Source organism: Arxiozyma heterogenica (genome assembly GCF_036370985.1).
Source record: "Arxiozyma heterogenica strain weizmannii chromosome Unknown scaffold_11, whole genome shotgun sequence".
NCBI classification, from domain to species: domain Eukaryota; kingdom Fungi; phylum Ascomycota; class Saccharomycetes; order Saccharomycetales; family Saccharomycetaceae; genus Arxiozyma; species Arxiozyma heterogenica.
The window spans coordinates 1,415,221-1,427,687 of NW_027042664.1; the positions used below are offsets into that span (position 1 = coordinate 1,415,221).

Below are 12,467 nucleotides of genomic sequence, written 5' to 3' on the forward strand. Positions count from 1 at the left end.
AAAAAAAAAAAAAAAAGAAAAGAAAAGAAAAGAAAGGCGGGAATGACGGGTTTTAGAAAGTTAAACAAACGTAGACTAAACAAAACACAGAAGCACAAAGCTCTCAGGAAAACTTTTGCTTTACTCATCTCATGTTCTTTCTCTTTCACTTCTTATCTGGTACATAATGTCTTATAATTTATTTATCCTATGGAAACCTTGTATCTGTCTGTTATCTGCAAAAAATTACACACTTTTTTATAATAAAATGAAGAAGGAAGAAAAGAAGGAAAGGAAAGAAACAAAAACAGAAACAGAAGCACCAAGAAGGACACACATTGATAAACATTAATCGTTAATGTCAAGCATCTCTTTCTCTTAGATTATTGGTGTATACGCATTCATACATACGGGCTTCGTTGTAAAGAATTAATCATTTTTATGGGCTTTAAATGACTTTCCCTTTTTATTTTTTGTGTCACCTTCCTTTTAGAGAAAAGGAAAAGATACAAAAAATAAAAATGTAAGGAAGGAGAAGAAAAGAAAAACGTATTAAGACAGAAGGAGGAAGCACAGCTCTTTATGTAGATGAGAAAACATTGTTAGCATGTGAATAAGTGAATGTGTGTGTAAGGAGATTATATTTTTTTAATCTTTTTTTTTCCTTTATATTATTCCCAAATTCATATATTCGAGTTAACAAATGATCGGCGCATAGACATTAGTGGTAAATGACTGAAAAGAAGCTTATTCAAGAGACCTTTGATTATTGAGAGATAGTACCAGAGGCAATTATCAGTATTGACATTTGTTCTCTGTCTAATAGGTTCCATCTGGAAGAACAACAAGAATAACGATAATAACTAGGGCTAACCTATTTATTAGTTAGAATCAACCAACTATACAATTTTTGAGTGGTTATTGTATATAATTAATATCCATATATTATTGTTTTGCTTGAGATAACCCCCCCCTTATATTCTATTTTTAAAACATATTAGAAGCAAATGTATAGACCGAAACGTTATACTATAAGTTTTTTCTTATCTATTCATGTCTTTTTAATGTTTTCTATCTACTATTACACGTACTTTAAAAGGCATAACTTAGCAAGTTATTCTGTTGTACAACAAAACAAATGATAGTCTCTTCTATTACATTCCCCACTTAACAAAATTGTTATATTTACAAGTCTATCTTGTCATCTAAAAATCTTGATTCGTATCTTCTCTTTAACTGTATTTAGTTAGGTACTGTTTTCAAAAGAGTAAGAAAATCTTAAAATATAAGAAAAAGTAGTATAAAAATACGTATCTTAAAATAAAATAAATACATAAAAATCCAGAAAATAAAAATAAAAGAAAAAGAAAAAGAAAAAAAAAAGAAAAAAAGATATATATATACATATATATAAGAAGAGATCAGTAATGGTAGTTGTTAAAACTGAACCAAATTTGGATACTTCTTATAAAGCTGAATTGGATGTTGGTCCAATTAAAGATCAATTCTTATTTACGCCTAAAACCGAGAAAAGTGTTACTAGTAATAAACTTTCAATATCGAAGATCCCAAATAGCCGCCCATACACAAATAATAAAAATAAAACTATAACAACTCATTACAATAACAGTAATAGTACCAATATTAATTACAACAACAAGAGTGATAAGAGTAGTACAGTTAAAGATAAAGTTAATTTCTCTGACTATATACTTTCGACTTCAAATATTGGTAAAAATGATACAGATAACAATGTTGTGACTAATAAGAATGTGAAAACTCATAAGAATGATGCCACTCTTCTAGAAAATAGATCTTCTCCAGTTATCAAAACTGAATTATTCGATAAAAATGTATTTTCATTAACAGATATGAATAAAAAGACTATAAATAGTAGTAGTAACCACAACAATGAGGATAATTTAATGGACGATAGTAAAGGACGTAAAGTGAGGAAAAGATCTAAGATTGAAAATCTTAATATAACAGGTAAATTGAAAAAGACTAAACAATCACAAATGTCGATAAATAGTCATCTCGACACTACAAATATAAAACAGTTTGATAATGTTGATAATATTCCTGTGGACCCAGGAAAGAAAAAAAATTTTGATGAGTTGTTGTATGAAAGAAAAAACATTCTTGCTACTGAAGAAGAGAAAGAAAAATTGTTTGTCGAATTGTTTGAAGATGTAGATCCTAACGAAGAATTGGATTATTGTAAAGATATAATTCAGTTTCCCTTGGAGAAATGGTTGGAATGGGGACATAATTTTACCATTGAACATGAAAATTTAATTGAAGAACTTATGAAAACTAGGCTTGATCTAAGTTATAAATTCCAGATAGTAACTAGGACTATGAGTGATCGATGTGACGCCTTAATAAATCAAGAAAATCATTTGGATGGTAAATTAAAAAAAATTAAAAGTATTGCTAAAAATATGCTTGATATATTATAACATATGTATATGTATATGTATATGTATGTATATGTGTCGAGATGTAATCAAACAAATTAACTAATTGCTAACCATCTCCTTAGTTACAAGTGTTTTAAATATTAAACCATTAAGTTTTTCCTACTATATCTTAATCCGTTGTCTACCCATCATTCCAGGATTAACTTAAGAAGAATTAAGTTTTAAAGTCAGGTAAATATTTCAAACCTTATGAGTTATTTTTGATTTATATACTTGCTATAGCACTTAAAGAAAAGAAAAGAATAGAAAAGAAAATATACATAAATTATATATGATAAATCTAGTTTCTCTTTCTGAATCTTCTGTCTCTTTGAGCAGAAATGTTGATAACAGATAATGGTAAAGATAAACCTAAAGATTTAACTAAGTCAGCGGTTTGAGCATCAACGTTTAAGACACCGTTACGGTGAGATAAGTCTAAGGCAGAAACTTCTGGAACGTATTGATCCTTTCTTTCTCTTTCTTCTTCTTGTAACTTGAAAGAAATACCTCTGACTGGACCCTTTTGAATTCTCTTCATTAAATGGGTGGTGTAACCAGCGATCTTGTTTCTTAATCTCTTGGATTGAATGGTAGCGATTTCATCACATAATCTCTTGTTAGTTTGGAAATCCAAAGTTAATTTTGGATAGTAACGTTCAATCAAAGCCTTGGAAGCACGCTTAACGGTTTTAGTTCTAACTCTACCCTATTTGAAAAAGAAAAAATAATAATAACGAAAAAAACACAACAAATAAAATACACATTATTAAATTCAGCGAATAAATTAATATTCATGTCAAATTTAATTATATTGTGGTTATTTATTTTGTTAGTAAACGAAGCTCATACTATAAAAGTTAAGGAGACAACTTTTTTTCAAGTAGTAATCACTTTTTAGAAATAACGTGTTTGCTTTCTTCTTCTTCTTCATTTTTGCATTTCATTGTTTATATCCTATTTGTTTCACAAAAACAAAGATCTTCATTATTATACTCTCCAGATGTGTTGCTGTTTAAAAAAAAAACATTAATCAGTAATATACTTCTAAATATACAATGGTGTTACATCATCATTATCAAAAAAAATCACATTACTTTATCAGGATGTTTTTTTAATTCCTCATGAAGTTATTCTATTTCAAAAGCATGTCTCCAACTCCCTTTTTTTTTTACAAAACCATTGTAACCGGGCTTATTCTCTTTATTTCATTTACGTACCATTTTTGTATTTGCAAGTGTCGATTTGCTTTGACTTCAAAAGATTAATAGCAACTGGTTAAATCGCAACAGACCGTTCCCTAATAGTACCACTTCGCACAAACACTAGAAATATTTGTTATAATAGTGAATTTAATATCATGGTACACCGGTGCTCAATGATCGATGAACAACCACCTACACACAATCGCTCGTGATTACCACAAAGGACTACAAACACTAAGGACAATATTAGTTACAATGCAAAAAACACAATCAGTGAGCTTTCCCGCACCAGTGGTCGAAGACTGCTGGTTAGGTCACACCAGAAAACAAAATTCGAAGGACTTTCCCAGGTTCCAAGGAATGTAGGAGTTGATTGGCAGGAGTTACCTCTCTGAAGCAAACTCTTGTTATCATCAGACAGATAAGCTGAAGACTGGGACAAAAACTCTCGCCTGGGCTGCTGTCTACTAACGGACGAATCAATCACTGCAGCAATTGGTAGGAAGGACGTTGGCAAAAAGCATGAAGAATCTGTAACGCCATTTCTGTTTGGAATTTGTTTGTGTTCATAGCCCCGTGGTGTACAGAGTTAACTTATTCAATTTTTTTTGGAATTTAATCTTTATCATTATTTAAATGCGCAACTGGCATATCATAATAACAACATTTTCCTAAACCAGTAATACAAACTATTAAAGAAAAAGTAAATATTTTACAGTTAGTAGGTGCACGGATGTACCAGTCTCCAGAACTATTTATTTTACGGAATATGTAAAAAGGACAAGAACGGAGAAATTTTCCCGGAATTGCTATTACTCCGCTTTTTTTCCATTTTCCGTGTATAGTGTAAATATTTTTTGAAGAAATCGAGAATAACCAAAAAAAACAAAAAAAAAAAAAAAGAAATAAAAAATTTGAAGATATTATCATGGAGAAAAATGGTGTAAACAATAATAAGCCATACCATCCGTAGAGGGTTTGAAATTCTTTCGTATTGACTAAGTTCGAGAACAATATTGTGTGCATTTCAATAAACTCTATCACATATTCATCTTTTGGTTGGAAAGTCATTTGTTTCTAATCTCTTTAATAGCATCTTTGATAATTTGCAGTTCATTCCTCCCACTTTCTTTTAAACTTAACTTTTTCTCTTTTTTTTTTCTTTGACCTTCACAGATGTCCAATAAATTCCATTGTGACGTTTGTTCGTCTGACTGTACAAATAGAGTAAGAATTACATGTGCTGTTTGTCCAGAATATGATTTATGTGTACCGTGTTTTGCTCAAGGTTCTTATAATGGAAATCACAGACCATACCATGATTATCGGATCATTGAAACCAATTCATATCCTATCCTAGTGGAAGATTGGGGCGCCGATGAGGAATTACAATTAGTCAAAGGTGCACAAACCTTAGGGTTAGGTAATTGGCAAGATATTGCAGATCATATTGGATCTCGAGATAAAGAAGAAGTCAAGGATCACTATATTAAATACTATATTGAATCACCTTACTATCCCATTCCTGACATAACAAAAACTATCAATGTTTCACAAGATAAATTTTTGGAAGAAAGAAAAAAGAGAATTGAAGCCTTTCGAGAGAAACCATTGGAGCCACCCAGGAAACCTATGGCCTCTGTACCAAGTTGTCATGAAATTCAGGGGTTTATGCCAGGTAGATTAGAATTTGAGACTGAATTTGAAAATGATGCAGAGGGTCTAGTGAAAGATATGGTGTTTGATCCAGATGATCAACCTTTAGATATCGAGTTAAAATTGACTATATTGGATATTTATAATTCGAGGTTAACTACCCGTGCAGAAAAGAAAAGATTATTATTTGAGAATGGGTTAATGGAATATAGAAAATTACAAGCAATTGATAAAAAAAGAAGTAAAGAGGCTAAGGAATTGTTTAATAGAATTAAACCCTTTTCTAAATTGATGACAGCCAAGGATTTTGACGATTTTCAAAAGGATATATTGGAAGAATTGGACTGTAGATCTAAAATCCAAGTATTACAAGAATGGAGAGCAAATGGTATTACGACAAAAGAAGATGGTTCAAAATATGAACGTGATAAGCAAGCAAGAATAGTAGCGTTGGGAAAACTTGGAAATTCAGATTCACATACATCGTTAGCTAATGGTATAGTAAATAGACATAGAACTGTTACGGCCACATCAACACCTACCGGAACTACTCCATCACCAGCATCAAAAGGGTTGGTAAAAGACCATTCATCTAGTAATAATGAGGCAAGTGGAAAAAGGAGAACAATGACTGTAAACGATATTCAGCATGGTTCAGATTATGGATTATTATCTCCCGAAGAGCAACAACTATGTGTACAATTGAAAATGTACCCTAAACCGTATCTTGCAATTAAAGAAGTCATGTTTAGAGAGTTACTGCGGTCGGGTGGGAAGATGCAAAGAAATGAATGTAAAGAGTTATTAAATATTGATCCATTGAAAGCAAGTAAAGTTTATGATTTCTTTCTTCAGCAAAGTTGGATGTAATCTAAGTGTAATAATTGACATTATGTACCAAAAAATATATGTACTTATATAATATTCACATTTCTCCTCAGTAAAATTATGAATAAGCATTTCATGTCGTGTTAATGGTAAAGGTGTCTTTTCAAAGATAAAAGGATGAGTTTTTAAATGGGCCTATGTCGTTAGTATACTTTCACTTACAAAAAAGAGAGTAGGATAGCTGAAGGAGGAATATAGGTCTAGAAATATATAGAAAATGTTTGTATTTAGATGGAATTGTTCTAATTGCTTTGTTAGTTATTTCTACTGGTAGTGTTTTCATACAGAAAGTACTATATATAGGTATGTAATCAGTACATTCGCTTTTATCTAAATATACGGTTTATATTATATTATTATTAATTAAATGAATATTGTATGAATTGTGTTGACGTTTTACCAAAAGTGTTTGGAAAATTAAAGTCAATATTTTATATTACAATTTTTTTTTAAAAAAACTATGTTGATTTTACTTTTATTTCCCTTTTATGTAACTAGAATTTTATAATTTATATAGTTTATAAAATATGTGGAATGTGTATTACAATTTTTTAACAATCAAGTCAAGAATCTTAACTCTAGAGTCTTCTTCTTCTTCTATATTATCAAGGAAGGTGCTTTTAATGTAATCCTTATATTTGGTTTGTAGCTGCTTTGAATCTTTTTCTGGTAATTTACTTTTATAAGCAATATATTTCTTGACAGATAATTGGAGTTGATCAATATCCAAGTTTTCCAAAGTCATATATCTAATGTTAAGTGTAATATCAATAAACATATTCATTAGATAGTACTCTGGAAACTCTTCCTTTAATGATATATCATGGTGCTCAAATTTCCAGTATTGTAAAATATGGTTAATTAGATAGTCTCGTTGTAAATCTTTAAATTGATCAAACAATTCGATATATTTTTGAGATTCCTTATATAGATATTCAATGGCTTCTTTTTTTAATTCTTTATTAGTCGTTTTATCGGCTACAGCATAGTAACCTTTTTGTTTTTTTAAATAATGTTCACCCAGAGATTTCATACCAATGTCAAAAATAGTTAAGGCAATATCACCACGTAATGCAGGATTAGTCTCTTGAGAACCCAACATATTCATATCAGCTTCTGGCAATTCATTTAATTTATCCTTCATAGCATCACCAGTCGATATTGTTTTAATATTTGAGTCTTGGTCATCATTATCTTCATTTTCATCATTTGGTCCTTTTTCCTTAGCTTCATTCAACATATCTAATTCTTGTTCTCTTTCATTAATTAAATTCATAACTTTTCTTCTATTAATTAATTTGGTTATAAAATTTAATTCAAATTTAATATATTCGAACCACAACTTTGAGACATCAGGATTAAACCTTAGCCCGTTTTGGAACACACTTCTACAACTTTTGAAATTGGCATGTTTTTCATATTCATATTTAGCACAACTAATCCATATATTAACATTATTTGGATGTAGTTTCAATAATGTGTTGTAAACAGAATGAATTTTTTTATATGAGGTAGATACCCCCCGATTCTTGAGGAAATTTAAATACATAGCCCAAAACTTAAGGTCTTGTGGAAATTTGTTGGTACCGCGCTGATATATAAACCCAATTCTTTGAGGGATAGACCAATCTGATATACTGTTTGTTTTATTTGTTTGAAGAATTCTATGGACTCTTTTGACACGTAATTTTTCCACATTAGTCTCGTATTGAATGTATTTCACGTAGTCATTTATACTGGATCCACGAGAATTTAGGCGGTGTTCAAAATTAGTTCTTTTCTTCATTATGTTGGACACTTCATCTTTGGTGAATACACCTTTCTCCACTAGATCATCTAGTTCAGGAATAAATTGTTCTAAATAATGTCTTGTTTTGGTTGACATGTTTTAGAAATTATGAATTATTTATTGGGAGGGGAATGTTGGCACGGATATTTTGCGAAGGTAGAAACAAACTATCTTGTTGTCGATAAATAATGTCTTTGTTACTGTATAATCTATATAAAGAGAAAAGATGAGATGAGATGATCATCTTAAATTTTTTGTAAAGATATTGAAAATTTTCCACTTACTGTAAGACAAAAAGTGAAAAAAGAAATGTAGAAAAACATTGGCGGACTGTTTTTACATCCGTACATTATTTTTCTGTAAAAATCTTACCTACTTTTTGGCAATATTTGAATTTCCCGTTATGGAAACCCGTATGTGAAATATTTTTCTATTTTGTGTTGTTTCATCCTTTGCGTCCTTATTTCAAAGAATTGCCCTAATAAAGTCTTCGCTTGGCTGCTCTAGTCGGAAAGAAGAAGTGTGGAGGAAAGGTAGAGCAGAATCTCTTCTCCTTAGCTAACATTCTTCTGCCTGGGAAAGGAGATAGTGCCACTGCAAGATACGCTAAACACCATAGGAGTTTAGTGTAGTTTTCCAATCAGTAGATAGAATGTCTCCATCCAAGAATGATCCTGGCTAAGTAGTACCAGCCATACCTCATCCAGTCATAATGTTTATTCTCTTCAAGGAATTTGGTGGATCATTACTGCTAATTGTGTCTGTAGATGCGAATACATGGTAACAAACTACTCCCTCCACTATCACAGATGGCTTTACTCCTTGGAACCTGCGAGAATATGGATAGGTCTGGTTCTGTTGTAATGTGGGTTTAGTGAGTAGTAGGTAGTAGCGTAAGGTGCTAATATCGATTGTAGGATATGGATAGTAGCTGGCATTGTATCAATCCGTGACATCCCCGTGGTATTGTCCATCATAAAGTAGTAGACAAAGACGGCTTATTCAGTACAAAACGTACGTAATACTTGAAACCGTTATTGCAGGCTACACTTAAGCATAAAGACCCAAGTAGCGTACAGGAAAAGCCAAGAAAAGATGTCTTTAGTTGTCCAAGAACAAGGTTCCTTCCAACACATTTTACGGTATGTTTATTTAAAATAAAAAGAGAAAAGAACATGGATTAGACATAATAGAAGAGGTATATTAAGGATCTATTAAGAACGAAGTTTGGTATTTACATAACCAATAAGTAAAGTAGTCGTAATTTATATGTAATAGTGTTTGCTGATGGCTTGTAAAAAAAAATATTGTAGTTCATTATTTTGATCGAATGAAATAAATAAATTTCATAGAAAAAGGTGTTAAAGTACATTTATTGACGATATAAGGTGATATAAAGTTTTTAACAAAATGGAATGAATATAAAAAGTAGATTGGCATTACATTGGTATAATTATAATTAGAAGATGTGTGTTGTTTAATTGCTTTCTCTGTGTCTATCTTTTAACTTTACTCAAGCAAGTACGTAAGGTTCTCTCAACAATTAAGAGCATTAATCATACTAACAAAATAGTTCATTATTTTTTATCAAAAATAAAAAATGACTATTATATCTCTTTTTAAATAGTTTGTTAAACACTAACGTTGATGGTAACATTAAGATTGTTTACGCCTTAACCACCATTAAGGGTGTTGGTCGTCGTTACTCCAACTTGGTCTGTAAGAAGGCTGATGTTGATTTATCTAAGAGAGCTGGTGAATTGACCCAAGAAGAATTAGAAAGAATTGTTCAAATCATGCAAAACCCAACTCACTACAAGATTCCAGCTTGGTTCTTAAACCGTCAAAAGGATATTGCTGACGGTAAGGATTACCACTCCTTGGCTAATAATGTCGAATCTAAATTAAGAGATGATTTAGAAAGATTAAAGAAGATCAGATCTCACCGTGGTATTAGACACTTCTGGGGTCTACGTGTTAGAGGTCAACACACTAAGACCACTGGTAGAAGAAGAGGTTAAAATCTGGAAAGGATTCTCATTATTTAGTATTATATATATATATAAAATAACATTATACTTAAAGAAACTTTTTCTCACTTTTTAATATCTTTTTCTTTTTTTTGGTCCTTTTTTGATAAATATATATGTATATTAAAAGGTTTTTGCCGTGTGTGGTAGGTTGAAGAATAAGAATACACGAAAATGTACTGCAGTATAGTCGTAGGTGATGTGTTAAATGAGTAAAGAAAGGGAAAGAATAAGAATCTTCTATGTTTATTTAAAAAAAAGTCTTTTTAATTGTGTTATATATTGGTTAGTCCTTTGACCTCTCTCTAAAAGTTATCTCAATTTTAAAGCAGAAATGTTCATGAAGTGAAAAGTAAAGTAAGCATAAATGAAAACGTTTGGAATAAATTCATCCATCACCGTGTGACAACCTAAATTAAAGGCAATGGCCCCATAGAATAAGAAGCTATTGTACACAAGTGTATACAAGAATATCTATTAGCAAGAATAATGAATAAAAAGATTAAAATGCAAATGAGGTGGAGGATACATATATATATATATTTAATCCTGCTAAACTAAATAATATAAATAGTTTACTGAACAAATTTTATCAACTGATTATCTGGAAAAACTGTAAGGCTCTCAAATTTTGTTCTCTTCTCATATATTGTCTTTGATTTTGGAACCAAACTTGAATAGCCTTTTCAGACATATTACACTGTTGTGCTAATGACAGTCTTTCCTCTTTCGAAGGCGCTTTGTTTTTTCTGAACGCTTCCTTCAATATTTGTCTTTGTTCCTTAGTGGTTCTTCTTCTTCTACGAGAAGTTGTTTGGCTATTGTTATCAGTATTGTCAACTGGAGACACAGTTGAAGGTCTCTCTACTATAGATTTGGACTGTATGCCAGACTTCTTCATTATGGTACCATTCTTAGCAATGTGGTAATCGTTGGATTGGGGTACAAACGAAAAGTTTTTCATTGCTTGTTGTTTAGTGATAGAACTATTTACAGAGACTGGATTAGTCATTATCTTTTGACCTAAATTATTATCCTTGAATATTAAAGAAGAGAAACTATTTGAAGATGCAGAATTGTTCATTGTATTGAGTTCACATGGTCTAAATTGAGTGGAAAGATGTGGTAACTGATGTTGTTGATCAATGTTTGATACAGGTATAGCGCCATGAGTACAGTTTTTAATTGCAGGGCTAGAAGAAGGAATGGAGGTACATATGGGAACAGGTGTTGTGACAGGAGTTTGAGTAGGCGAATTTGTAAAGCCAAGTGGAGGTAGCACGATAGAACTTGTAGTTGCAGAAGAAGCGACGGACGATCTCTTAGTGGTAGTGCTTGGTGTTGACAAATAATTAGCAGATGCATTTGTTAGAGGTGCAGGAGCAGCATCAGTACCTGTAGTACTTTCTAAATTTGAATTTAGCATACTCTGAATAGATGGCAGTTGGGTATTAGAATTAGTCAAAGATCCAGAAACACTCAAATTCATAGCTGGAAAACTCTGGATATTATTAGGAGGGATAGTGGCAGCGGCAGGGGCAGTAGCACCAGCTGAAGTTGTGCCAGTTGTTTGAGGCACACCAACTTGAGCAAATGGCATTGCTGATGATATAAAAATAGCAGGACCATGACAAGGTTGGCCTAATACGTTATAACCTTGAGCAGGAAGGGTAGCGGCAGTAGTGAGTGCAGCATTACAAGGTGGCATTGGATAGGTAATTGCAGTATTGATATTTGAGTTATTAAGCATCATCATATTATCATAAATAGATAGTGTGAATATGTGTATGTAGGTGTTCCTTTTTTTTTATTCTTTTCTCTCTCTCTTTTCAGGATTTAAGAAGCAAAATAAAAAGCTAAAACATGCAAAAATGAAGAAGAATTTTTAAAAGCGATAAAGAAATTTAAAAATATTAATTAAGTAGAAAAAATGTAGGATTGCAGACTATAGTTTGGGTGTCTGTGTAGATGGTTAATGAAAATGGTTAGAAGTCCTAGCTGGGAGTGGTTATAAATGATGGGGAAAGTTAAAGCTGTATAGTTTATATTCAACAAAGTTTGATATGGACTATAATTTCATGACTTGTGGGTCTTCTCAATAAGCAAAGAGAGGAGAAATGAAAAGAAAGAAAAGATGGAACTGAAAAGGACAAAAAAAAAGAAGGGAGAGGAAGGGAGGAAGTGAAAAGAGAGGGATTGCCAGAACGAACAAAAGAGTTATGTACTAAAAGATCGCTTTTAACTTGGACAAATTTAGTGTTTCCAATTGCGTTTCTTTTATATGTTGTACATTAGATGGACGAGTTTCATGTTTAGGAAAAGAGAAAGAAGAAATTTAAGCCAAGAAAAAAAAGCATACAACCAACAAGAATAAGAGACAGCAGAAAAACTGGAAATTCAAAATCTTGCGTTATGTGAGTGATGAACAATCTTAAGTATGTACGAACTAAGGAGAGTG

The 12,467-nt window shown here is 31.5% G+C and overlaps 7 protein-coding genes across 7 annotated transcripts; 3 read left to right on the forward strand and 4 right to left on the reverse strand.

The window, feature by feature from the left end:
* Window positions 1–1,406: 1,406 nt before the first annotated feature.
* ECM11 (Ecm11p) lies at window positions 1,407–2,441 on the forward strand (the record flags this gene model as incomplete). Its single annotated transcript, XM_064857261.1, has 1 exon — window positions 1,407–2,441. One exon carries the CDS (start codon window positions 1,407–1,409, stop codon window positions 2,439–2,441), a length of 1,035 nt encoding a protein of 344 aa, XP_064716394.1.
* Window positions 2,442–2,742: 301 nt separating this feature from the next.
* On the reverse strand, window positions 2,743–3,664 carry RPS17B (40S ribosomal protein eS17 RPS17B; the record flags this gene model as incomplete). Its single annotated transcript, XM_064857262.1, has 2 exons — window positions 2,743–3,150; window positions 3,662–3,664. The coding sequence occupies 2 exons, from the start codon at window positions 3,662–3,664 to the stop codon at window positions 2,743–2,745; spliced, it is 411 nt and encodes a 136-aa protein (XP_064716395.1).
* Window positions 3,665–4,261: 597 nt separating this feature from the next.
* On the reverse strand, window positions 4,262–4,717 carry PWA37_000589 (uncharacterized protein; the record flags this gene model as incomplete). Its single annotated transcript, XM_064857263.1, has 1 exon — window positions 4,262–4,717. One exon carries the CDS (start codon window positions 4,715–4,717, stop codon window positions 4,262–4,264), a length of 456 nt encoding a protein of 151 aa, XP_064716396.1.
* A 105-nt stretch (window positions 4,718–4,822) lies between these two features.
* On the forward strand, window positions 4,823–6,172 carry ADA2 (chromatin-binding transcription regulator ADA2; the record flags this gene model as incomplete). Its single annotated transcript, XM_064857264.1, has 1 exon — window positions 4,823–6,172. One exon carries the CDS (start codon window positions 4,823–4,825, stop codon window positions 6,170–6,172), a length of 1,350 nt encoding a protein of 449 aa, XP_064716397.1.
* A 559-nt stretch (window positions 6,173–6,731) lies between these two features.
* Window positions 6,732–8,075, reverse strand: UTP6 (snoRNA-binding rRNA-processing protein UTP6; the record flags this gene model as incomplete). The annotated part of the gene is made up of 1 exon (XM_064857265.1): window positions 6,732–8,075. One exon carries the CDS (start codon window positions 8,073–8,075, stop codon window positions 6,732–6,734), a length of 1,344 nt encoding a protein of 447 aa, XP_064716398.1.
* A 999-nt stretch (window positions 8,076–9,074) lies between these two features.
* RPS18A (40S ribosomal protein uS13 RPS18A) lies at window positions 9,075–10,000 on the forward strand (the record flags this gene model as incomplete). The annotated part of the gene is made up of 2 exons (XM_064857266.1): window positions 9,075–9,121; window positions 9,607–10,000. The coding sequence occupies 2 exons, from the start codon at window positions 9,075–9,077 to the stop codon at window positions 9,998–10,000; spliced, it is 441 nt and encodes a 146-aa protein (XP_064716399.1).
* Window positions 10,001–10,601: 601 nt separating this feature from the next.
* Window positions 10,602–11,765, reverse strand: YHP1 (Yhp1p; the record flags this gene model as incomplete). Its single annotated transcript, XM_064857267.1, has 1 exon — window positions 10,602–11,765. The coding sequence occupies one exon, from the start codon at window positions 11,763–11,765 to the stop codon at window positions 10,602–10,604; it is 1,164 nt and encodes a 387-aa protein (XP_064716400.1).
* Window positions 11,766–12,467: the final 702 nt, after the last annotated feature.